Here is a 26,383-nt window from a genome sequence, read left to right on the forward strand (position 1 = left end):
GCAGGGGGCTGTGAAAAGTTTTTTTCCTGAAACTTCCCTCTTAAAGTTAGGGTGCGTGTTATACGCTGTTTCACTTTGAGTTCTGCTATAAAGGATTTCAAGAAGCTAAAATAAAGTCTAACACAATCATTTATAATAGTTTAATTTAAAATGTATTTAATGATTAAAAAATACATAATTGCATTTCTTGGTAATTTTTATTCAACATCAGAAATTTTCAATGAACACTCAAAGGGGTTTTATATTACAGTCTATATTTTAATTTATTGACATACTATACATACTGTGTAAGCACCTTGTAGAACTGTGCCTTGTTTAATAAGGATTATCACGAATATGCTCCAGAATCTTTTTAAGAGCCAGATAGGTCTCCTGTGCAGTTGGTAGGATCTGAGAAGCTGGAAGCAAGAAGCCATAGCGTCTTTGATCTCTCAACTCAAAGGCAAATGAATACTTAATTCCAATATCATAGCTCCAATCAATACTTCCTCCACTGGCTTGATCTGAAAAATTAGAACATAAAAGAAAACAGAACAAAATTGGCTTTGTTACACATACTCATACAACAAGGAGGCCCATGGGGGCATATTTAAAAAAAATAGTACAATAAAAAATAGGGGAGTTGCTTTGTTGTTAATGGAAGATAGCTGGGAAAGCTGATAACATTGTTTGCAATATCATTTGTGTACTTGTCCTAAAAAAAACAAAAAAAAAAAAACGATGGCCATGCATTATACAATTTTCCTTTAGATTTACCAAAAAAAAAAACATGTAATATGAGGTCAAACCTAACAACACTTTTAATTTGCATCCAATCAGGCAGGCCCTTGCACTACAAAGTTTGAAGATAAATCTAAAGGAAATTGAACATAAGTTGCATAAGAAAATTGTATAATGTATGGATGTCTAGAAGCTTGTTATCTACATGCTTATTGATCTCTTTTAAAGGGATCAATACCATCTGGTAAGAGGCCATTTTTACTTGTGGTGGATTCAATTAGGCAGGCTCTTGCACTACATAGTTTGAAGTTAAATCTAAAGGAAATAGAACATACGTTGTATAAGAAAATTGTATAATGCATGAATGTCTAGAAGCTACTTCTTATCTACATGCTTGTTGATCTCTTTTTAAAAGGATCAATACCATTTTTTATAAGGCCATTTTTTACTTTTGGTGGAGGGCACAAGGTGTACCTGGCTGTTTCTTCAAGATTTATTCACATATTCCATTGTATTGGGACATTTGTTGCTTTTCATCTTGTTGGGACATTTGTAATTTCTCATTGAGAAAATGCACGCTGAAGAAATGTATATCACTGGACTTTGAATATATTTGTTACCTTTAGTATGTGTATTACTGTTGAAATTGATTTGTGTTGATACGCACTTATTATATGTGTATACTGAGGAACGCTTGAAATAACTTTACAGTCTCAGATAATCCCTGCTGAAAATTACTATATCTACAACTGATGATATATAAGCATGATGGTCAGTGGAAAGAATACTTCTTACACTTATGGACAGTTGGAAGAATTACCCCCTTGCAGATAGTTAAAAAAAATCATGGTGTCAGTGGGAACTTATCTGAGAGGCAGGAATTGCTAGGAACCCCTAGCAACATCTGGATGAACCCTGGGTTTCTATAGAACCCTGCTTGGGAAACTCTGGTTTAGAGCATCAAAAAACTAATTCAATTTTACAATTCAATATTGTTTTGCTTTCTTCTTCCAAAGTAGCATTTCTTTATGCTGGCAGGTTAAGTTTAAATGTAATACACGCTAGCATCCAGAGAAAATGATTACATTCAGTTATATACATGCTATGTGAAGGCATCAATGTATACAGTAGTCCTGTGCCTAGAAGAGATCTAACCACATCCCACCCGGCCACTGAATATATACGGCTGGGTGGGCACTTCCTCCTTCTGAGTGGACATTCCCTCAGAAGGAAGGGGATTGCGCGTGCCCTCGCAGCGGTGCAATCCTGATGCGCTTGTGTCACCCAGGACACGGCGCATCTCCGATCGGCAAGAGGGCTCTGTGATTGGCTCTCCTGATCACATGATGGCTGTGTCCAACCACAGCCATCATGTGATGTAAATAGAGAGCCGGTTGCTAGGCAATCGGCTCTCCTCTCCTCACACAGAAGTTGTCAGTGAGGAGTGAGGAGAGAATAAATACCACCAAAAGAAAGCTCTATTTGTGCGAACAAAATGATAAAAATTTAATTTGGGTACAGCGTAGCATGACCGTGCAATTGTCATTGAAAGTGCAAGAGCAATGAAAACTGAAAATTATTCTGGGAAGGAAGGAGGCGAAAGTGTCCAGTATTGATGTGGCTAAAGAGTAAAAAGTTATTTTAGAAATTCGACTTACATATAGTGGAGACGATTGTTCCAACTTTGTACTGGGTGCCATAGAGAGAGGTTAATGCGCTAGCAGCAGCGTTACCAACTTTGTTCTAGAAAGAGTAAAACATATTCACTTAACGTTTATTTACGTAGGCTGAGATAACTTCTGTAATCACCCTATTAGCTAGGACTAACAGATTTCTTTGGAAAAGACTAGAAATTAGAAACAGTTCAGTGGATGTATACCTCCTATCATTTTTAAATGGTATATAGACATACACAAACATATGCTTTGAATATGAGTATAATTATTGTGAAGCTTGTCACATGGCCAGATATAAAATGTCAGTTTAATTTTGGCCAATGCCACGTTCATAAAAAGAGTGAAACTGCACAGGATAGATAATATTCACTAAACTATTATAAAAGCAAGGATTTTGCCACAGAAATTTTGGTCTCAAAGTACTCTTGCTAAGCCTGTTGTTACATATAGAGCAGAGGAACTTGGACTTAAAAAAGCAGAGGATGAAAGACTTAACAGGCCGCTTGACCATATAAAAAAGAAAGAGAGAAAGCATCTTGAAAAAGGCTTCTGAGAAAATCTAGATAGAAGGAACAGAACCAGGCCAAAATACATTTTTAATCTGCCAGAGGATTTAAGACTTACGCTGAAGGCCATAACCTAGTGATTAAGAGAGTGATGGATAGTGTAGAATAGGCTCAAATTGTGCAGGTGGTGAGGTGTCTTCAAGGGTTATAATTCCAATGACCATAATCTAACTGCTATTTTACATCTAGCCATGTGACATTCACAGTCATTTTGCTCACATCTTACAGTGAATGTTAGTAGTTAGTAAAAATGTTTTTTATTTCCCAGGAACAAGATAATCTACAAAATGTAACTCATCTAAACTCCTTACTGTAACTCTTTGAGAGGTAAAATGCACTTACTTATTAAAAGACTAGGGCTTAAATAGTTAAGTGGAACTTCAAGCAAAGTCCTTTTTTATCACTGCGTAGAAAAGCTTTATTAGGCCGCGTACACACGATCAGTCCATCCGATGAGAACGGACCTTCGGACCGTTCTCATCGGTTAACCAATTAAGCTGACAGATGGTCTGATGCGCCTACACACCATAGGTTAAAAACGGACCGTGTCAGAATGTGGTGACGTAAAACACGACAACGTGCTGAAAAAAAACCAAGTTCAATGCTTCCAAGCATGCGTCGACTTGATTCTGCGCAAGCGTGGATTTTTAACCAATGCTTTGCATACTAACCATTGGTTTTGACCTATCGGTTAGGCGTCCATCGGTTCAATTTTAAAGCAAGTTAAAAAAAAAATTACCGAAGGTTAACTGACCGATGGGGCCCTTACACGATCGGTTTGGACCGATGAAAAGGTCCTTCAGTCCGTTTTCATCGGTTTTGACCGACCGTGTGTACGCGACCTTAGGCCCTTGTCGTTGTCTGTCTATGTTCTGATTAGTGAAATTTCCCCAGTCTATCCCAGTGTCATGACAAGAAGTTAGGACAAATCTCCCCAGTGGAGACTAAGAAATAAAAAAAACTAAACAGAAGTTCTTATACAACTCCAATACAACATGAAATGTTTTTATCTGAAAATCCATGTTCAGTTTATCCCAACTCTACTCATACAATGTAGAAAGGTCATGATATCACTTTAAGTGCAGCTTGTAAGAAAAAGTTACCTTTTCTTACTAATTCTACAAAAATAACAACTGCATGAGAAATAGCAGGAAAGTTGAATTTTAGCATCTCTTTAGAGCTGATCTGACAGTATTTATAATTCTAGTCATCAAAGACTGCTTTCTGTATGTATAGTATTTAATTTCATTGCAAAAGCCAATAGGACTGACTGCTATGAATAAATATTGTATGTAGTGCAATGTTATTGAGTGTTTTGAATCTTAGACTTGGACAGACTTACCAGCTCAGCGTAGTCGGCAGGAAGGGTGCGCTTGTATCCGTAGGGGAAAAGCAGAAACTGAGAGTAGCTGTGGATGGTTATAAATCCTTTGATTTTGCCATGACTCCTAATAAAGTTGGCAATAGACTTTACCTCCACCTCTGATTCTGCGCTAGATCCATGGTATGTTTCAGAACAGGGGTTAGAATCGGCTCCTGGCCCTACATTAAAAAAAATAATAGTTTGGTATTTCTACATTATTGCTGCATGTATGAAGTTTGAATTTCTAGACCACACACACAGACCATTTAGTCTTAGTTCTCAAACAATTTAGTGTAACTGACTGAATAAAATATGTATTTATCTATGTATTTATTTATTCAGTTATTTATTTATTTATGTATTTATTTTTCTATCCCTTCTTTAGATATGACATGCTAATTTGTTGGTTGTAGAACAGTCATTACAGAGCTAATAAAATGCCTATATGTCAACATCAAGTTTTTCATTTGAAACATTCATAAAAAAAACAATGACTGAAGCCAATAGCTATACATTTTTATTATAATTTTGCAGGTTGCATATAATTAGTATGATGGTTCTTTGAACATATTGACTAGTGTGTTTGAGACTCTGAATCTCATATTAGGCAATATTACAAACCCTACGGTTTTGGTTTATCAGAGGCCCCATACACACGAGAGGATTTATCCGCAGATACGGTCCAGCGGACCGTATCCGCGGATAAATCCTCTCGAGGATTTCAGAAGATTTCTATGCGATGGCGTGTACACACCATCGCATTGAAATCCGCGCTGAAATCCTCTGGCAATGACGTGTCGCGCCGTCGCCGCTATTATGACGCGGCGACGGGCGCGACGCTGTCATATAAGGAATTCCACGCATGCGTCAAATCATTACGACGCGTGCGGGGAATCCCTTTGGACGGATGGATCCGGTAAGTCTGTACAGACGAGCGGATCCATCCGTTGGAATGGATTCCAGCAGATGGATTTGTTGTGCATGTCAGCAAATATCCGATCTGCTGGAATCCATCCCAGAGGAGATTTCTCCGCGGAAACAGATCCGCTGGCGTGTACACACCATAGGATCTATCCGCAGAAACCCATTTGCTGGGATTTATCTGCGGATGGATTCTATCGTGTGTATGGGGCCTTATCCTCTGTAAAATATGAAAAAAACAGACTGATAACAATGATAACAATTTTTCAAAACCACCTTTTAATATTTTGGGGTGGTGGTAGTGGGAAATAGTGACTGAAATGTGGATACAATCCAAGGTATGTAAAGTTGTAGTTACCTCCAAAGCCTGCATCCCAGTTTCTGTTGGGGTCAGCACCTTCACATGCACTGCCTTTATTGATGGAACGAGTTTTGCGCCACATACGGTTCTAAAAATAATAAATAGTAATATATTTAAAAATAATATGTTGTTTTCGTTTTAGTCAGCAGAGGGAGCTCTAATTTCCCTTTACCGTATCTGTCTGAAGTTTCTTATCAGGCTATTGTAAAAAGCCTACTTTTTAGAATGCTTTGTAGCTGAAACAGCAATTGCACATGGAACTGACTTACTTATTAAAGTGGCTAATCTCTTATCAGACAGCTCAGTCACAAGACTGGCTCTTGCAATGGCCACTTTTGTTATCCCATAGTGCTCAGAAAATCCTTTTGTAATGCATTAAATGTTTATTTATAAAACAAATACTGTGTAAGTAAAGAAAAAATACATATAACTAATAAAACTAAAAAACAACAACATTATTTTAAAAGGTAACGTAAAGGTTTATTTTTAATACAGTTATAGCAAATAGTTACATGGTTATATAATTAGTTAGGTTGAAAAGGACAAAAATCAATCATGTTCAACCAACAGAAGACTAAAATAATGCACAAGGAATAACAGTAAGTTTGGTCTTAGTAATGGCACAATTTATAGAATAAACCCTGAAAAATACTGCTGGCTGAATTTCCATATGAATCTTCCTACCCAACCAGCCTAACCTGTAATACCAATATAGTTAGAAATGCTCCCTTTGTTATTTTCCAACATACATTCCTGCTATAAATCTAGGGCCAGATTCAGAAAGAACTGCGGCGGCGTAACGTATCGTCTTTAAGTTACACCGCCGCAAGTTTTCCTCGTAAGTGCCTGATTCAAAAAGCACTTGAGTATAAACTTGCGGCGGAGTAAAGACGTCCGGCGCAAGCCCGCCTAATTCAAATGGGGCGTATACCATTTAAATTAGGCTCGCTCCCGCGCCGGACGTACTGCGCATGCTCCGTTTTGAAATTCCCGCCGTGCTTTGCGCGAAGTGACGTCATTTTTTTGAACGGTGACGTGCGTAACGTACTTTCGTATTCCCGGACGTCTTACGCAAAAAAAAAAAAAAAATTGAAATTCGACCCGGGAACGACGGCCATACTTTAACATTGCTCGTCTAAAGTTAAGCCATGTTAAAGCAGGCTTAACTTTGCGACGGGAAAAAACTAACGACGACGTAACGAACGCAAAAACCTTTGTGGATCGCCGTAAAAGCTCATTTGCATACCCGACACTGGAAAACGAAGCAAACTCCACCCAGCGGTGGCCGAAGTATTGCATCCTAAGATCCGACGGTGTAAGTCAATTACACCTGTCGGATCTTAGGGCTATCTATGCGTAACTGATTCTAGGAATCAGCCGCATAGATACTCTCAGAGATACGACGGTGTATCAGGAGATACGCCGTCGTATCTCTTCTGTGAATCTGGCCCCCAGTTTCTTTAGAAAGGCAATTAAGGAAAGCAGCCTCATTTTATTTCACTGAAGAATACTACATGGATGTTTGTACTGTCACAGCAATTTACAAAGTATTATTTTATGCTTTCTTCTCATATCACCTTCGTAATACTTAGAAGTAGACTAAATATGGTATTACATTGAATTGATATTGGTACCACACAGAAAATATCATTAGGATTAGATGCTTACTGTTGTGTGAGTGTAGACATATCCATCAGGATTGGTGACAACCATAAGGAAGACATCATAATTATCCAACAAAGAGGTAATAGATGCGTCCTTTCCATAGTCAGAAGCAAGCTTTAAAAATACAAATTAGAGTTTGCTGTAAATAAATGTACCTTTAAAACAGGGGAGTATTGGCATGGAGTTACTATCTGTGGCCTTTACATTCTGTTTTTTTTAAGTATTTTGATTTGTTTAAAATAATTGTCCCATATTTTACCAGTCGGTTGAGGTACTGGGGGGGTTTACAAAGGTTAAACAATTAGAAAGTTTAACAAATGATATATAAATTAACATATACAATTATTCATACACATGTCATAGTAAGGGTTCTCACTATTATTGGATTATGGGAAGCACAATGATATTTGTTACCCTCCATTGTGTAGATTGTAGTTACCTTACGTGCGGTCCACAGGGCAGTAGCTTGAGTAACCCACTCACGTGAATGAATACCAGCATCTATCCAAACGCCAGGGTGGTTAGCTCCAGTGCTGAACTGTAAGCAGAATTTATGTAATTTAAAACAATTTTTACAACCTATAAATAAAGTCATGTAATGCAAATTTCAGTTTTTTGGTGCTTAAATATTGTTTCCTTCCCTAGAAAATCTAACTTTGTTACGTGTTTTGCTATTAAACATGTACTACACACAGCTTATGTCAATTACAGCTGTAGAAAGTCAATTTAAAAATATATAATTATATAATTTATAAATATATCTCTAGTATCCACTTCATACTGTATCTCAAGCATAATAATATAATCACCTTAAGAACATTAAGGGGACGCCCTTCATATGAGTTACCAATCTGTTGTTTGCTGACAATTGAGCTGTAATCTGCTATAATTAGGTCAATGGCATAGTTTATCTAAAATAAAGAAGACACAAAAGAGATTACAGAAAAAATACATTGCTTCATACATTTAACAAACATAATATAACATTTAATTTTCATCACAGCTGCACATATTTTTTTCATACATATTATGTTCGAGAGAAACGTGACTGAAAGTACCAGTATATCTCAAGCCAAAACATAAGGCATGAGTCAATATTTTTTTCTATGTGTCTCATTCCATAGATTTTTCCTTCACTTACTGTCTTGTAGACAGCGCAATTTTTTATTTTTTTTAGGGAAATCCCCTTTTATACAAATATCCCTATTTGAGGATTCCTACTTTATTACTGTTCTAGTGACAAATCAAAATGTTGGATTTTCCTTCACTTTCAGATCTGGTGACAGTGGTCATCAGGACAAGTAATGGGAATGAACCCTTCCCCCTTCAAAGCAAAAACAGCAATAAAAACCTAATAAGGGTTTGGCATTTGATATACTTTTATTAGAGTTTGATTAATACAATTAGAAAAAAATTGTATTCCATATATATATATATATATATATATATATATATATTAGCATACATGATTCTGTTTAATGCCAAAGCCGGCTGTAGTGTTAGACATATCTGACCTGTACATAGAAATGGCAAATAATAAAACTTTTCCCTTTCTTTTGCATGTTAAATAATGTTCTGCTGCCAGCAATGGAGAACCAGCTCAAGTGAGTCATTTTTGGACAGAATTATTTTTATTCTGTTTAAAGTTTACAATAAAAGTAATGGTAGGTGATATGTAACTGATTCATGCATGGGCCTTAAAGTGAAAGTCCAGTCAAAAATGAAAATGTTTCTATTAATTCTATGTAAAATATCTTTATTTTTGACATTATTCATTTTTTGTATAGCTGATTGCCAAGCTTAGAAAGTCTAATCAAAGCTAGACAATCATGTTCTTCCTGTTCTTCAGGGACAAGCTTATTTCCCTTTATCTGAATTCTGCATGCTGTCTGTGTCTAGCTCCTTTCTCCTGTGCACAACAATACTGCATATGTGCCCTGCAACTCCCCCCCATGTCCTGTGTGGATGGGGCTTTTTTTTTCTTAAGTTTGTCATGTATTAGGATGTACAATTAGGGAGCACTGGGTGGGAACCTATGATTAGCTCCTCCCATCCTGTATACACCCACTGGCTACACAGGAACAGTGTCCCTCACAGTAAGTGAGGTCACTAGCTTTCAGTAACCACACCCACTGGCTGATTTTAGATTTGAAAGAAGGAAGTAGAATTGACGCCACTGGATACTGCAAAATAAAGGTAGAAAAACAGTTTTTTTTATTTTGAGACATAAGGCTGAACTCAGCTCACATTAATGATTGCAGGGGAGAATTTAAGTGTTAGGGTGGACTCCCGCTTTAAAATGATTTACTGCTAGAAGCATAGCATTGATAGTATGCTGCTGGACATCACACACAGAAGGTTATGAATCACTAGTTTGAAAAATTTAATATATTTGATTTCTTACAGTATCCAAGGTGTGATAAGCTCCAAAGTCAAAAGAGCCAGAGTTGCGTTCTTTTCTTTCATTGCTTTCCAATTCTTCTTTCTCTGTGTTGATCACTTGCTACAAGAAATATGTAACAATCAATAACTAGAAAAAGCAAATCCAGTGATCATGTTCAAATATTCTTATAACCATTCCGCACATGTTAAGTTCAAGTAACTTACCTGCAGGTTTTCTATCATGATAGAGTAATCAAAGTTGTTGTATTCTAGATAGGCCTTCACAAACTGAAGACTTGTGAAGGGAACTCGGATATCAACTGGAATATCAGATTTGGCAGGTTCAGTCCAGAAATCAAGCTTTAAAAAGTAAAAAGGATTACTTATGCTTATTGGTTATACATACTGTAACTGTTATTGTCAAAACATAAATAAACACTTTTTAAAAAAAAAAAAAGTAAAAAGGAATTGTTATACATATTACCAGTCAGGGTATCTAATACAAGGTTAAGTCACTTAAAAGTATTGCTATGTAATGTGTAACATGTATCACTAGTGGTACATATACTAACTCTGCATGGCACATGTTTGGAAGCCACTGGAAGAATCAAATGTGGGAACATAATACATGTATGCTAGTGAGTATCACTAAAGGTGGTAAAATAAACTATGGGCTGGTAGTGTACATTACCGTTTCACTGTGATCACTTTTGGAGCAACAGTGTCTTATTTAGATGCTGTATCTTTTAGAGGCAGGGTGTTTCAGGCATATGGATCTTCAGCAAATTTGAGGACTGGGAAAGGGGACTGTTTTTAAAGACCCTGAATGAAAATTAGGTGCAGACTTGCTAGAATGTGCAAGGATGACTAAAGCCATAGTATAGTGGAAATAAGCTTTAGTAAGGTGCAGGGTCTGGCACAGTACTTCCAGCATAGCGCTGTAGTTTTACTAATACTTAGTACCCAATTGAATGCTATATGAAAGAAAACAACCTCCAAACCAGGTACTGTAGTAAAGACAAACTTAAAGCGGAGTTCCGCCTAAAAAAAATTATATTAAAAGCCAGCAGCTACAAATACTGCAGCTGCTGACTTCTAATAAATGTAGACATACATGTCCAGGGTGCCCGCGATGTCGGCAGCCAAAGCCGATCAATCACTCGGCTCTCGGCTGTCCCACCCCATCCTCAGTGAGGGAATCAGGAAGTGAAGCCGCAAGGTTCCCTACTGTGCATGCGCGAGTCGCGCTGTGCGTCCTCACTGGTGCCTGCTGTCTTCTGGGACCTGTGTGTTTCCCAGGAGACAGCAGGGGAGGACAGTGTAGGCACCTGAAGTGGCATAGGTCACCACGATCACTGCAGTGATCTATGCCAGGAAGTGGGAGCAAATACCTGTAGGTATCTGCCCCCCCCCTGAAAGGTGGCAAATGTGACACCAGAGGGGGGAGGATTCCAAAAAGTGGAAGTTTCATTTCTGGGTGGAACTCCACTTTAATATGTTGTTACCCCATTTTGTTGGTATCTAGGCAAGCATAAAATGGATTAACCATGGTAATAACACAGTAAGGACTAGGCATAAGATGACATTTGGCATTCATATCATCATGAAAAGTAACAAGGCCACCTTAAGTGCAGCAGTGAGTAGTAGTAGAGTTTAATCTACCAATAACTGGAACTATACTGCCAGAGTGCATTCATGGTGGTGATGCTAGGCCTAGTGTGACTGGCAATGCCCTGTCTAAAAAAAGGGAGGATGGTAGTGGAGGTGGCAAGGGGACAAAGGGGGGGGGGGGTTTACAGAATAATTATTCCGGATGGGGCAGTCTTTTGGGATGTTCCTCTGCTAACTATCGCTGGGGCCCTTTAAGGGTGTTAGTGCACTTAACGACAGTCTCAGTAAACCTGCACACAGTATAAGTAAAGTATAGGTATGGTATAGTCTTGGAACAGGTGCAAGGGTAGATGTGGTTCAGATGCGGTAAAGAATCAGTATAATGCGGTATAGGTTTGCTATAGGTGCAGTCTAGTTTCAGAATAAGTGTAATATAGGGTACAGCAGGGGTGCAGCATGGTTTGGGTACACTTGTTGTAATGAGCTGAGGGGCCCAGTCCCCCCTAGTGGCATCAGTTATGAGCAAATAGCCCTCTCTCTAAGCCCAGGATGCTGGGGTGAACTCTCGCTGCAGAAGTGGGGCCCCCTTAGCCTCTCTTTGAAAGCCTTCAATGATCGGTGGTGGGAAACAAAGAAAGAGTGGATGCTCCAGTCTGCCTGCGGCAGCAGGGCACATGCTGTGATGTGATTTGGGCAGTCCTGCACTGCCCCCGGGTGTCTTTCCTCCCAGCCTCAAGCTCAGATCACCACTGGTATGGGCTCCAGCTAGCAGGTGAATATACAGGCAGGGATGCTCTCTCTCACTCTATCACTCTATCTCCCTCTGTGCCAAAAGGAAGAACTTTCCTGGGCAGTTTAATAGTGTAGCCATTACATGGCTTCTGTCTCAAACCACAACTCCCAGGACTCTTGGCACTCTGAATAGAGGTCCAAGGGCTTGCTTGGCTTTAGCTCTCCCCCTGCTGGTGGGAGGATGATGCAGCAAAACACCAGTATCTCAGTAAAGGTAGAGAGGAATAAATGGGCAGTCTCTCCATATTCATATTTATGTAGCCCAGCACCTGGTGACAGCTAAAATAGTTTAGTTGGTGGAGACTGACAGCTAAACAAGCTATGGAAAAGTACCAGTTATCAGGAACAGGCTAAGAATCTGTATCAGTATCTGGGCAGAGATGGTAGAATAGAATAGAAGAGAATAGAATAATAGTATGAAGAGTAACCAGAGGCCATTGTCAACAGAAACCAGAGCCACATGCAAAAATTTAAGCAAAGACTTTATTTTATTTGCTTGGAATGTCAAACAGTACCTTAGAATGACAATCAAAACTACATAGTCAGGGTAAATGTAAAAAAGTAGAGGAAAATGCATTTCTAATGCAAGTCTACTGTGATAGACCTACACCTATATGAGCCCTATGGCAGTAGTGATGTTGACAAGTTTCCTAAAATTCTTTCCTGACAGGCAGGAAAGGTGGACAGCATATAATATTATTGTGGCTGCAGCATCTCTGCTAGACCATAATATCACTTGTAGTGCAAGTAATAGAGAAAAACGTTGACAGACTGGGCCCCTTCATACAAAAAGGAACTTTTTAAAAATAAAATGAAATATTAATTTTTTTGGGGGGAAAATGTTTTAAAGTTATATACTGAAAATATTTTTTTTGCATACAATGTGCTAATGTTTGTACCTGCAGATGTGTAAAAGATTGTAAATCTTGCAGCAGACTGAGTTGCTCATTGCTGTTTGCCTTGATCCGCAGCACCTGTTCTCTGCATAGGAGAAATTTACAAAGTTTACTACATGTGACCATTATGCTACTATACATTGTTTTCTCAAGGGTGTAATATTTAAATATGTTACAATGCATCCACCTGCGCCACTAAGTAAAAATGAATATCCCTCTGTTATAAAGACAATGACAACCATTCTTATATATGTTATATCACATTTTAACTCACAATATATAGTAGAGTAACATGTCTAATGTAGAAATGAAAGCCTAAGTGTATCCAAAATAAAAATAAAATGAAAAATCTGCACAAAAAACATTAACTTACTATCAGTAGAATGTGTCCATTGTGCTGATGCCTCTTGTTTTTGGAAAAACCCTCTTCCATCTATACCATTGTAATCTTCTGGTGTGGTCGTGGTAAATAGAACTAAGAGGCCCGACTATGCCTGCCCTTACCACCCAGTAATATTACAGCTTCTATGAATGAAACGTGATCTATGAATGGAGTATAGGTAGATAAATGAAAGGTCCTGGTATGAATGGGCTCTTCATGTACTAAGATTGGGAGTAGGTTATTAGCTTCTGGGACTTTAACAGCAAAGTATTTTGCTGAATCAAACCTCTTGTTTTACCCATATAAATTCTGACTTTAATACATTTGTAATACATTAATTGTCAGCTTCTGGGACCTTAACATACATTAAACTATGTTGTCATAAAAATGATTTATTTTCAAGGTTCTACAAAAAGTAGTGAGCAAGTGTAGCGGTCTGCTACTTTCTGGCCGGCGCTGCTTTAAATTTATGGTGTAGTCTGAGGGTTAGTTGACTCAGACTGTATGTTTTTCACTAAATTTGGGCCTCTGTTCCAGCCATGGCTGTACTGTGAGTGACCACTATTGTTGTCTGGGGTGTCGTTATCACTCCAGGCCAAGGGTGGCAGCATTCAGGTCAAGGTGTTTAGGGTGTTCCCCTTCAGCAGCCAATCAGAGGGAGCTGATCGTCCCGCTGTGCGTGCTGGGGAGGAGTAATTAATGGACAGACGTCATTAGCCCGGAGTCATCGTCGCCGATCCTGGCCTGTCATCCCACCACCCCCCATGTGTGGCCCTCCTGGCCGAGAGTGCTCGTTCAAGTGTTCCTGGCTCCAGGACCACGTTGGTCCGGGGTTGTGATCTACTAAGTAGGCCTGGTAGTCAGACTGGGTCTACGTTCGCAGAGTGGTCCTGTGCTGTCCGCCCTGAGGGAGGAAGCCACTCGATGAAGAACCTGTCTTGGAGAGCACCGAGCATGAGGTTGGTATCTCAGGAGAGGCTTTGAACTTCATCGAAGGACGCACCATTACTGAGAGGCTGAGTGATGGGCGCCTGTCAGTTCTGAGTTTACAAGAGTTTATTCAAGAGAGATCTGGGTGCTTTATCCTGTGTTGAGAAGGATTCTGGACCAAATATACCTCCACCTTTGGGAAGGTCTGTGACAGAGACTTTTCTAAAGTTTCCATGTGACACCCTGGCTGCTAGGCTAGTAAGAGAGGCCTATCCAGGTGCACAATACCCACTCTGGCTAGAGTGGTGACAAAAAATACGTTGCTGGAAGCAGGAGTGTTTCCAAACAAAGTTAGACACCTGAACCTACTACCAATTACCCTTCCACCTCTTCAACTACTACTTTTATTCTTTTACCAAGTTGGGTAATAAAGCAAAGAAAAAGAAGCCTAAAGTGTGGACATTGAAGTTTTCTCAACTCTCATCGTATACCCTAGACGACAAAGTAATAGAGGTAACATGCTGCCCAAAACAAAACCAGCAGCTCCTTCAGGGGTTGTGCTACAATTTGCCTGCCTAACAGACTACCCTTCCCTGTCCTTTCAATTTTTAATGTGCCTGCATCCAAGATTTTATATGTGGAGAGTTCCCCCCTGTTAATTGGGTGCAGAAGGAGGCAGGCAGGTTACTCTGGAAGTCATAAAAAAGCATATGCTCTGCCTAACTCTGGTAACACTAGACAGTTATTTAAAATCATTTTATAGCATGTTTCTCTTTAAATAACTTTCCTTTTCGGCTCCATTCCTGTACTGTATAGTAGTTTAAGAGCCATTACAGAAAAAAGCTATTGATAGAATTTCCAACCGCGCAGAAAAAAAGAAATGGTCAAATATGTACAAAATAATATATTTGACATTTATGTCACGTTTCTGTTCCTTGCTCATCGTTATCTGTCATGTTAAAGTAGAACTCCAGCCAAAAAACCCATTAAAACATAAAATGAAAAGTAGCTTTATTGCAATGTTCACTCTCAGTCTAGATGTCTCTCCATGGCCAACACAATTCAACCCATTTCCACTGTGCCCAGACTGTCCTAGACCCACCTCTGACTCAACAGTAAAAGCAGCAACGGTGGCCTGTCTATTAGGGGCGCATTGGCGCTGCCTCCCTATTCATGCGTCCTGCCACTTGATCTACATGCAGGGTGCCAGACCATGGATTCCAATGGGGGGGGGGGTTGAAGCATGTGATTAGAGCCAGGGGCTCTACTAGGCTTCAAAAAAGGGTTTGCTCGGAGTGCAGAGCACTGCGTTCTGAGCCTACCCAGTTCTGTGACAATAGCAAATGAATATTCTCTATCGCCACACTGATCATCCTCCCCGAATATCAGGAAGCGAGTCTTGAGTCCTATTTGACACGTAGGAGGAGGAGGGAGGGGACAATCAGCGGAAGCCGCCATGGTGCAGAAGAGGAGGAAAGGGCACAGGAGCTATTGCCCGCCACCTGTAAGAGCTCGCAACCAGCCTGCAACCTAGATGGGGAAAGCTTGATAACCAACCAGGGGGTTCCACTGGTAGTTGTTTGACACCCCCCCCCCTCAAAAAAATTATCAGCCGCCACTGAAAAGCAGACACAGCCAGTGTTAAGTTCACCTCCCTGTCACTTTTCTTTTTTTAATTTATCAGCATGTTCCTTCTCAGCACAACAACTGATTGGCTCTTTCTGCTGCTCCCTCTCACACTTGAACCTCTCTAAAAGGAATACAAGAGGCTGATACCTGGTCAGATTCAGGCACTGCTCGGATTTAAGAAAAAATGTATGTAATAATGTTTTAATAATTAGAGTTCTGCATAAATATGTGTCTATTATACATGCCTAGACTTCAGCTTTAAAAAAAACATCGAAATTGCAAGTTTAAAAAACATTGAAATTGCAAGTTTATCGTGTTTTTTTACAAGAAATAAACTGTGGCAACCAACAGCATTTTAAATATGTTCTTGTTCGAATAATCCCCTGAAATTTTGAAAAATTTGAAACATTCATATATGAATATACAAAAAATATATTTTGGACCAATTTACAGTTCTGTGCATTGGGCATATTTTCCTGCATCTTAAACGTTACCTTTACTAAGAAGAAAACAGGCAAAGTAATGCTGTACCGTAGGCATTGTAACATACCTACCTTTACAGTATTCCCTAACTAAAAGTATTCAAATAGGGCTTAGTGCACCACCCTATATGACAGTGTACGGGCCACCTCAGGCCTTTCAGGCTTTCTTGGGGTGGGCAGAACCAGTCACAGCTTTACTTTCAGATTGTCTACTATCTTTTTACTTAGCTTACTTTAAAATGCAGTTAAAGTTTCAGTGGTTCTGTTTACACCAATGTGTATTAATGCAATTGGATTCTCTTGAGCTGTGGTTTCTGGCAGGAATATGAATATTTTCCATAGGGATGACTAGTGTCACATGTAAAACAAGTAGTCAGGAAGTTTTGCATGTTTTTGTTCATCATGCCTCATAGAAAAAGAAGGACATTCTCTTTCCCGTGCAAAGCAAAATTTGCCCAAACACGAAACTTCAGCAAGATAAAATGTACTTCAATAAATGAAAAGCTGCATGCCAAGAAATGTTCACTGAAGGCACAAAGTGCTGTATACCAACTTATAAGAAAATAAATAGTAGTCCATTCATATAAAGGTAACAAGGAGCACTGCTGTATCTTGTAAACCATTATTTATGTTGACTATCTGTGCATATTCTGAGATCTCTGCCTTCCCTTGAAGAGGGTAGATATCTCAGAATTGTATGCTGAAATGTATGTCTAGTCTAACTAAAATGGTATCACTCCTTAATGCAGTACTCAATACTTCCATAGTCTACACATTCATTTAGCTTTAGTTGGCCACTAAAGCCCTGTACACACGATCTGTTTGTCTGATGAAAACGGACCGATGGACCGTTTTCATCGGACAAACTGATCGTGTGTGGGCCCCATAGGTTTGTTTTCCATCGGTGAAAAAAAATAGAACATGTTTTAAAATTTTCCTATAGATAAAAAACCGATAGAAAGAAACTATCGTCTCTGTGGAAGTCCATCGGTCAAAAATCAATGCATGCTCAGAATCAAGACGACGCATGCTAGGAAGCATTGAACTTCATTTTTCTCAGCACGTCGTAGTGTTTTACGTCACCACTTTGGACACGGTCGGATTTTTGGCTGATGGTGTGTAGGCAAGACTGATGAAAGTCATCTTCATCGGAAAAATAATCCATCGGATTAGATTCCATCAGATATCCGATCGTGTGTACAAGGCTTAATGGTTTTTGTACTGAAATGTGTCTGTGACAATGACCCTTATGCAATGTAAAACTTTAAAAAGAGGAACTAAAAACCTGTTACTAATAGTTTTTTAAATGTTGTCTTTAACTTTATAACATCTGCAAATGTGGCAGCTAAAATCTGGTTGGTTGTTTTGTTTAACCGACTTTGTGAGATTGGTTATAGGAAACATCTTCAAAACCTATTCTAGTACCTAATCTAGTATGCTAACATTTTTGAATACCAGCTTTGCAGGAGAAATATGCACTCTGCCATTTTGCATACTTACCCTATGAATGTTTTCTTGGATAGAACGCCTGCCACCAGGGCAGTGAGAAGCAGAAGAAGTTTCATGGTGCAAGTTGAGAATGCTGCAGAGTCAGTGAGGAGTATTTATGTGAAGTCAAATGGAAACCAATACGTCAGTGTGATAAGCTACAGATGGTTTGCTTATCTCAAGGCCACTGATACAAAACGTGTTACTTCATCTGACGTGTATATTTAAACTAAAAATACTATTTAGACACAAGTAAAACCTAGACTCTAGTCATGGAAAACCATCAACTTTACATCATTGTACGAAGCTTATCTTTCATTCAGGGAACATGTGAATGTTAAACAAATGTTTCAGCTAATTTGGTAAACTATACTGTATGACGTGTTTGAATTTAAAAAGCCATGTGGATAAATTCCACTATTAAACATTCAGCTATTTATTTGAGCACACTTTGTTTCGACATTTACACGTGGAACCCTCAATTCTCTAAAACACACACTAGTCACCCCCATACCTAAAAAGCCTTCATTGGCACATTGGCAAAAAGCCATCACAATACCCTTACGCCTATCTCACTGCATTACCCATTGGGATTTGTTACAGAAGTTGTTCCACAAATGGTACTTCACCCCATAAAGGCTGGAGAAGATATACCCAAATACCTCTCCCAAGTGTTGGAGAGGCTGCGAAAATATTGGATCTCTCTCACACATTTGGTGGGAATGCCCCCCTATCAAGAGATTCTGGGAAAAAGTGAAGAAACAAATCTTTTCTTTGTGTGGCATATCCTTCCCCATGTCCCCACTTGATCTGGTCCTGGGACTCTCTATTCACACCTGGCCTAAACACTTACAAACTCTGGTGACACATGTCCTAATAGCAGCAAGACTAGCGATTGCGAAAAATATGGAAATCAACACACCCTCGTTTAAGGATACCATTCAACTACTCAACCTGCAATTCCTAATGGAATTTTCTTTTGCCAAAGCCAACAAATCCACAAACCAATTTACCAAAGCCTGGGAGCTTTGGATCTCTGACTCTAGAAGTGCTCCTTTGTGTTAGTTGTCCTACCTTTCCTGGAACATGTCCTGTACCTCCTTTTCTTCCTACTCCACTTACCTGTAAAAGATCTTGTTGTGATACTCAAAACATCTCTTATTGTTTATGACACAACTATTATTACCCTTTTGGAGATTCCTTGATACAGTACTCTAATTGTTTACTATAGTGATATTTTATGCCTATTTGCATATCTGTTTTATACCGTTTGTCCATTACTAATCCCTCAAGTTCTGATGTAACTTGGTAAAAGTTACATGTTAACACAACTCTTTCTTTGTTCTCATCTGCCCCGTTGTATGCACATTTAAGGGGTTGTAAAGGTAAAACAATGTTTTCCATAAATAGCTTCCTTTACCTTAGCGCAGTTCACCTTCACTTACCTCATCCTTCGATTTTGCTTTTAAATGTCCTTTTTTCCTCTGAGAAATCCTCACTTCCTGTTCTTCTGTCTGTAACTACACACAGTAATGCAAGGCTTTCTCCCTGGTGTGGAAAAAGCCTCTTGAGGGGGCAAGCAGGAGTCTCAGGATGCCCACTAACACACAGCTCCTTTCTCTATCTGCAAAGTAGAGAGTGTCCTGACTTGCCTGCTCGCCTCCTCCCCCCTCAAGAGGCTTTCTCCACACCAGGGAGAAAGCCTTGCATTACTGTGTGTAGTTACAGACACAAGAACAGGAAGTAAGGATTTCTCAGAAGTAATAAGGACATTTAAAAGCAAAATCGAAGGATGAGGTAAGTGGAGGAGGACTGCACTAAGGTAAAGGTGCAGGGAAAAAAAATACCTTTACAACCCCTTTAACCCCAGGGTATGCCCAATTGGCGATGTTTTTTTATTTTTCTTTTGAAACATAATAAATACTTAAAAAAATAAAAAGCCTTCATTGGACCCCACCAGTCTTAACAACCTATGCCCTATCTCCTTGCTCCCCTTTTCCTTCAAATGCCTAGTCTACTTCCAACTGAGCGACCATCTCACTGCATTTTGCCCTCAAAGCTCTACAGAAACTGTTCTTCTAAAACTCACAAATGATCTACTAAAGGCTAAAACACAATGGACACTATTCTTCTAGTCCTGGGCCTCTCTGGTCCCTTTGGTACAGTGGTCCACCCCTCCTCCTCAAAAAACTCCACTCCTTTGGTCTCCATGACTGTACTCTTTACTGGTTCTTATCTCAATTACAATTTTACATCTTCCTTCCCTCTTCCCTTCTCCATCGGGGGCCCCCAAGGTTCTGTTCTTTGAACTCTGTTATTCTCCATCTACATTTCCTCCCTGGGTCAGTTAACTTCCAATACCATTTCTATGCTGATGACACTCAACTCTATCCCTCTACCCCTCAGCTCACAACATCAGTCTCCTCACTAATTACTAACAGATATATCAGCCTGGATGTCGCACCACTTTCTCAAACTCAATCTATCTAAAAACTGAGCTCATAATATTTCCTTCCCCACATGCCTCTTCCCCTGATTTCTCTGTCTAGATCAATGACACAACTATCAACCTGTTCCCCCATGCTAAGGTGTTATCCTGGACCCTGAACATTGGTAATTGGCCCAAAATTGTAGGTGCTGGTGTATCTCAGGGGTTCCCATTGCAATCAACAAATTTGTTAAAACTCTATAGAACAGTCCATAAAGTCCAACAATGTCCATAGATGGGCTCACTTGGGTGGCAGCTCAGTGTTCGAGCAAATAGCAGTTTGGGGGTAACTGGGGAGAAAGCACTAGCGTCATACTAGGTTTAGCGTATATGAAATTTGATGTAAGGCCTTAGGAACCTGCGGCCGCTTCCATAGCCATATAGGCCCTTATCCAAGATGGCACTGTAAAGGCCTGAAGACAGAGAAGAAGGAACGCATGCTCCGCAAACGTGTTGCCTATGACATCCCATCACATCCCGGAAGTGACGTCACGAGTAGCAGTCTGTGCTTTCCACGGCTCCAGTACGTGCCGGAATCCACCAGCAGCATTCCTCTGAGCACCAAGCTGCAGAAGGCCATCCTGACGGGGATGATCAACAGTGCTTTATGCTTTTGATGCTTATCCCTTGTGAGTAATACTCTTGATCCTGGTATCAAATTCTATATACACTACACTTAGTATGGTGCTTGTGCTTTCTCCCCAGTATGCTGGACCTTAAACTATCCTTTCAGCCCCACATCCAATCACCGTCCAAAATTTGCTGCCTCCACCTATGCAACATCTCCATTTAGAAAATCAGATAATGGGGTCAGACCAGCTTACACCAGCTCAATTATGCAATAGGCCCACATGGGAAAATTATATGGCAGATCCGACTATAAAAATAGTTAGGACCCAAAGGGCCTGTAGCACCAGCAATACATAGCTTGTACAAGATTGTATTAAAAATATTAACGCACATAACTTGTGTTATGACATACCGAAACATAACCCCTCAGCTAGATCAAGGTTACTTAAAAAAAAGGGATATTTTCAACTAGTTTATTTAACAGGGCAATGCAGGCTTCTTTAGTAATATTGACCATGGTGACCGAATATATAAGGGAATGAATCCCCATCCAAAACCGTTGGACTTTAGGGCTTAAAGGAACACTAAAGGTTTGTTTTTTATTAGATCAATTGATTGCTGTAGGCAAGAGCATTTAAATATCACTTACCTCGTTTTTCCTTTTGACCTCCAAAATACAGTAATCCAGGTTTGAAAATGCCATTTCCTGTCTCTCCTCTTCTTGCTTTCCACAAGCATCTGAGCTGTTTTGCATGGTGGAAAGCAGAATGTGCTCACCCCCTCCCTATGACTACAACCCTGCGTGAAGATGCTCTCTTATCCCTCACAGGCATGGAGGCTAAGCCTAATGGGAACTGTAGTTCCCATTAGGTCGTGATGTAGCAAGAATGAATGCGCACCGCAAACCAGAAAGTCAGTGAGAATAACGATTCAGGAGTGCTGGAGGTGAATAAAACAGCTCGATTTCAACAGCTCGATTTCAACAGGTATCAAACTAGTTATAATGCAAAACATTACTTTTTACTTTATCAGCTACTGTCAGACTTTAATTTAAGAGGAAAATATTTTTGTCTTTACAACCCCTTTAAGTCCATCATATGCGTAGAGCTGTGCCCACCCTATCACAACCCCTAAAGCAGGAAGCCGACGAGCCCAGGTACAACTTTGAAAGGCGATCTGGTACCAAGTACCACCTGGTGTAAACTTTATACCCTGCTTCAATTGGGGCAACATTCATAATGCCTTTGTAAATAAAGGAAAATTCCAGGACTGCCGATCTTCTGCCTCAGGAGCTATACCCAGATCAACCTCCCACACTACCTGGTAAGAGAGTTTGGCTGGTGGGGTGGTGAAAAGTTTGTACAGCATGGAGATGTACTCCCGCATTTGAGTTTCTTGCATACATCAATTTTCAAGCATAGAACGTATATCTAGGTCAGGACTGTTTGTCTGTAAGGTACTTAGTAAATGATAGATTTGCTGGAAATGAAAACTTTCAGAGGAGGGCATCTCCAAGCTGTGCAAAAAATACAAGGGGCATACTCCTTCATGTTCAAGAAAATCTCCCATTCGGTAAAGTCCTTGTTCAACCACCAACTATAATGATTAGATTGCATACCCGGTAGGAATAGGGGATTATTGAAAAGGGCATGACAAGTGCAGGGGGCCATCATTTGAAGCTCAAATCCCACAAATTTATAGAGTTGAAGAGCGTAGGATACAATATAGCTTTGCGATATCTCGGGGGGATACATAGCATGAGATCCATGGGAAGCTGGGTGCAAGCTTGGGCCTCTAGGGACACCCAGTCTGGCCTATAACAACAATTATTAAGTTGGCATAGTTGTGTAAGTTGTGCCGCCACGTAATATTTTCGAAAACCTGGGACCCCCAATCTTCCTAGATCCTTAGGAGCATATGGACACAGCACTGCCACGCCTCCAGTTACTGGGTTAAGAATTAATAAGCAAAAAATGATTGCCTAAACCCACGATATGCTTATTTCATCACTAAGTTTCCATTATAATTACTTTTAAAAAAAATAGTGTGATATTAAATAGGTCAGTGTAAATGGTTTAGTGTAGTGTAAAACATTTGCTAGTTAAGTAGGGCATTTTTTATAGAGGCCTATACATCTGTCTAAAAAGAGCGACAACTGAGAATGAAATGGGGACAGAGGGATTTGTCTCTTAGTGGGGGACAGTTGGGAGGTATGTGCCTACATTGTGCCAAGCTAGACCAGCATGTAAGCATGCAATAGAGATCATACCTGGATTTCCGCTTTAAAGTGGAATTAAACCCCCACCAATTTTAATTTTATTTTATTTGGGCCTCTGGAGCTTTTAGCCATAATCTGCTAATTAGCAAAGCATATTAGCACATTGTGGCAGACTTACCTGGCAAGTGATCCCTCTGGCGATGGTCACAGGTGCTGCCATCTCCTCCTGGTCTTCAAGGTTCTGACTCTCTACCAGCTTGGTTGGCTGCGCTACGATGATGTCACTCTCATGTTGGACTTTTTTTTTTTACTGAAATCTACCGGTACTCCATTCTGGCACCTTCGGCACAGTTCAAAAATGTGCTGATGATTGAGGAATTGCCAAGGTTAGTAGGGGCTTCAGTCTGCTTGTGTTCTCTGTCTGTGACAACACACCACTTTGCACTGCACAATCATTCCTACTAGTATCGATATCGGGACAGATACCGTGCATTTGTGTGAGTACTTTTACTTGCACAAATGCTCCCGATGCCTGACCCAATACTTGGTCGGCGGCAAGCTGACTCTGGGTGGAGACGGTGGGCAGCGTCAGTAGGCGGATCGGGCCACCTCAGTGGGTGGAGCAGGCGAACGGATTCAGTGGGCGGGAGAGCGGATCTGGCGTCAATAGGCGGATCGGGCGGAGTGGACGGGCGGCCTCAGTGGATGGAGCGGTCGCCAGCATCTGACACACCCTCCACTTGGCCACAGTAATCCAGCAGCTGACATCTTGTTACACCCAGCCCATGTAGTTTGGACTGGGTGTAACAAGGTGTCTGCTGATACCTACTGATGCCGAGTGCAGGGTGTACCAAGATGGGTGCTGCAGAATAGCATTTCCTCATGTCATTTATTGGTGAATTTCAGTGCCTGCCCATAAGTGCCAGCCACCTATCAGTGCCAGCCACCTGTCAGTGCCATCAGTGCCCATAAGTGCCGCCTATCAGTGCCATCTAACAGTGCCAGCCACCTATTAGTGCCCATAACTGCCGCCTATCAGTGCCAGCCACCTGTCAGTGCCATCAGTGCCCATAAGTGCCACCTATCAGTGCCAGCCACCTATCAGTGCCCATAACTGCCGCATATCAGTGCCAGCCACCCGTCAGTGCCATCAGTGCCCATAACTGCCGCCTATTAGTGCCAGCCACCTGTCAGTGCCATCAGTGCCAGCCACCTGTCAGTGCCATCAGTGTCCATAAGTCCCGCTCTCAGTGCCACCTGTCAGTTCTGCCCATCAGTGCCAGCCACCTGTCAGTGCCAGTGCCCATAGATGCCACCTATCAGTGCCCATCAGTCAGTGCCATCTATCAGTGCCATCTATCAGTCCCATCAGTCAGTGCCACCTATAAGTGCCCATCAGTCAAACTGTCACATGGCATTGAAAAAAAGTATCTGTAATCGGTATCGGCGAGTACATGAAAAAAAAGTATCGGTAATCGGTATCGGCGAGTACATGAAAAAAAGTATCGATACTTGTACTCGGTCCTAAAAAAGTGGTATCGGGACAACCCTAAATTGTAAACACATTCAGTGTTGATGGGTGAATTCCTCCCTTTGTGCTATTGTATTCTGATAGCAGGAGGTTTCTCCACTATCAAAATACAATGATTACTTATGCCACCTATAGCCAATGGCAGTAATTGCAGGAAAAAAACTGGCAGGCTGGTTATTCTGAAGTCTCTGCAGTGCCTCCAGACTTACCATGGGCCTCTTGGGTTCTTCTCTGATTAATGCTCTCCTTGCCCGGCCTGTCAGTTTAGATGCACAACCATGTCTTGGTAGGTTTTCAGTTGTGCCATACTCTTTCCATTTTTGGATGATGGATTGAACAGTGCACAATGAGATGTTCAAAGCTTGAGATATTTTTTCCTAACTTGACCCTGCTTTAAACTTCTCCACAACTTTATCCCTGACCTGTCTGGTGTGTTCCTTGGCCTTTATGATGCCATTTGTTCACTAAGGTTCTCTTACAAACCTCTGAGGGCATCACAGAACAGATGTATTTATACTGAGATTAAATTACACCCAGGTGGACTCTATTTACTAATTAGGTGACTTCTGAAGGCAATTGGTTCCATTAGATTTGAGTTAGGGGTATCAGAGTAAAGGGGTCTGAAATCAAATGCACGCCTCACTTTTAAGATATTTATTTTTATATGCTTATCACTTTCCTTCCACTTCACAATTAGGTGCCACTTTGTGTTGGTCTATCACATAAAATCCCAATAAAATACATTTACGTTTTTGGTGGTAACATGACAAAATGTGCTTAATTTCAAGGGGTATGAATACCTTTTCAAGTCACTGTATTCTCTGAGAATGAAAAAGCCCTGCTCCCGCACATGTGTGTAGCAGTCACAGAACGGTATTGTAAATATACGTTGTGCTGCTCATGCACAGCGTAGGGTACATAAATACTGACCGGCAGGGAGAAGGGTTTATGACAGAAAACACCAATATGGTCTCTTCTGTCTTAAAAATCCTACCTGCCAGCGTTTCTTCTTAGCTTTAATTCCACTTTAAAATGCGAATTGAAAATTAAAAGGCTACAGTTCCTCTAAAGGCAAAAGTGTCATCATACATGCAAAGCATGCATTTGTTAATATAACCCAGCTGTTTATCTTGATGAATTGCTTCTCTCTCTAATTCTCCTTTGATGCCGATTATAGAAACAATAAAGCAATCCATCATGAATCCTCATGTAATAACAACACATTACCACAAGGTGTCAGAAGATTATAAGGCTTTCTACATATGATCTGACTTCTTGTCTTTTTAACAACACAATCAAATGATGTCAGTTTAATAACTGCAGCAAGGGACTGACGCTTTCTTTTTTTTAATGTTTTGGCAGTTCTGTATTTCTGCGATTTTGCTGCACTTCTCTGGAGGGTTGGTTAATTTCTGCGTAGAAAGTTACTTTACTGTTCCAGTCCGGGGGGGGGGGGGGTTTAATACAGAAGAGTCACTGCACATTAAAGGGGTCGTAAAGGTTTGTTTTCTATTTTCTAAATAGGTTCCTTTAAGCTAGTGCATTGTTGGTTCACTTACCTTTTCCTTCGATTTCCCTTCTAAATGTTTTTTTTCTTTGTTTTCTTTGTCTGAATTTCTCACTTCCTGTTACTCCTCAGTAAGCTGTTCTGGCTGACTAACCACCGCTCGGATGATGGTGGCAAGTTTACTGAGGAGAACAGGAAGTGAGAA

The 26,383-nt window shown here is 40.3% G+C and overlaps 1 protein-coding gene across 4 annotated transcripts in view; it reads right to left on the reverse strand.

The window, feature by feature from the left end:
• LOC120931678 (carboxypeptidase A2-like) overlaps positions 1-17,981 on the reverse strand; it is a 51,054-nt gene extending 33,073 nt beyond the window's left edge. Inside the window, exons 1-11 of one of the 4 annotated variants that reach the window (XM_040343340.1) lie at positions 17,877-17,981; positions 12,957-13,038; positions 9,880-10,014; positions 9,677-9,775; positions 8,082-8,183; positions 7,712-7,810; positions 7,276-7,386; positions 5,605-5,695; positions 4,305-4,504; positions 2,379-2,463; positions 296-503 (exon numbers count right to left, since the gene is read on the reverse strand). In XM_040343340.1, coding sequence (XP_040199274.1) covers positions 316-503; positions 2,379-2,463; positions 4,305-4,504; positions 5,605-5,695; positions 7,276-7,386; positions 7,712-7,810; positions 8,082-8,183; positions 9,677-9,775; positions 9,880-10,014; positions 12,957-13,038; positions 17,877-17,941 — 1,257 coding nt within the window. In that variant the 5' untranslated portion in view covers positions 17,942-17,981 and the 3' untranslated portion in view covers positions 296-315. Of the gene's footprint in view, positions 1-178; positions 504-2,378; positions 2,464-4,304; positions 4,505-5,604; positions 5,696-7,275; positions 7,387-7,711; positions 7,811-8,081; positions 8,184-9,676; positions 9,776-9,879; positions 10,015-12,956; positions 13,039-17,876 lie in introns of those variants that run through there. The other 3 variants (XM_040343339.1, XM_040343338.1, XM_040343337.1) reach the window with 3 other exon arrangements.
• Between the last annotated feature and the right edge of the window lie 8,402 nt (positions 17,982-26,383).

This window comes from Rana temporaria, chromosome 3 (genome assembly GCF_905171775.1).
Source record: "Rana temporaria chromosome 3, aRanTem1.1, whole genome shotgun sequence".
Classification (NCBI taxonomy): domain Eukaryota; kingdom Metazoa; phylum Chordata; class Amphibia; order Anura; family Ranidae; genus Rana; species Rana temporaria.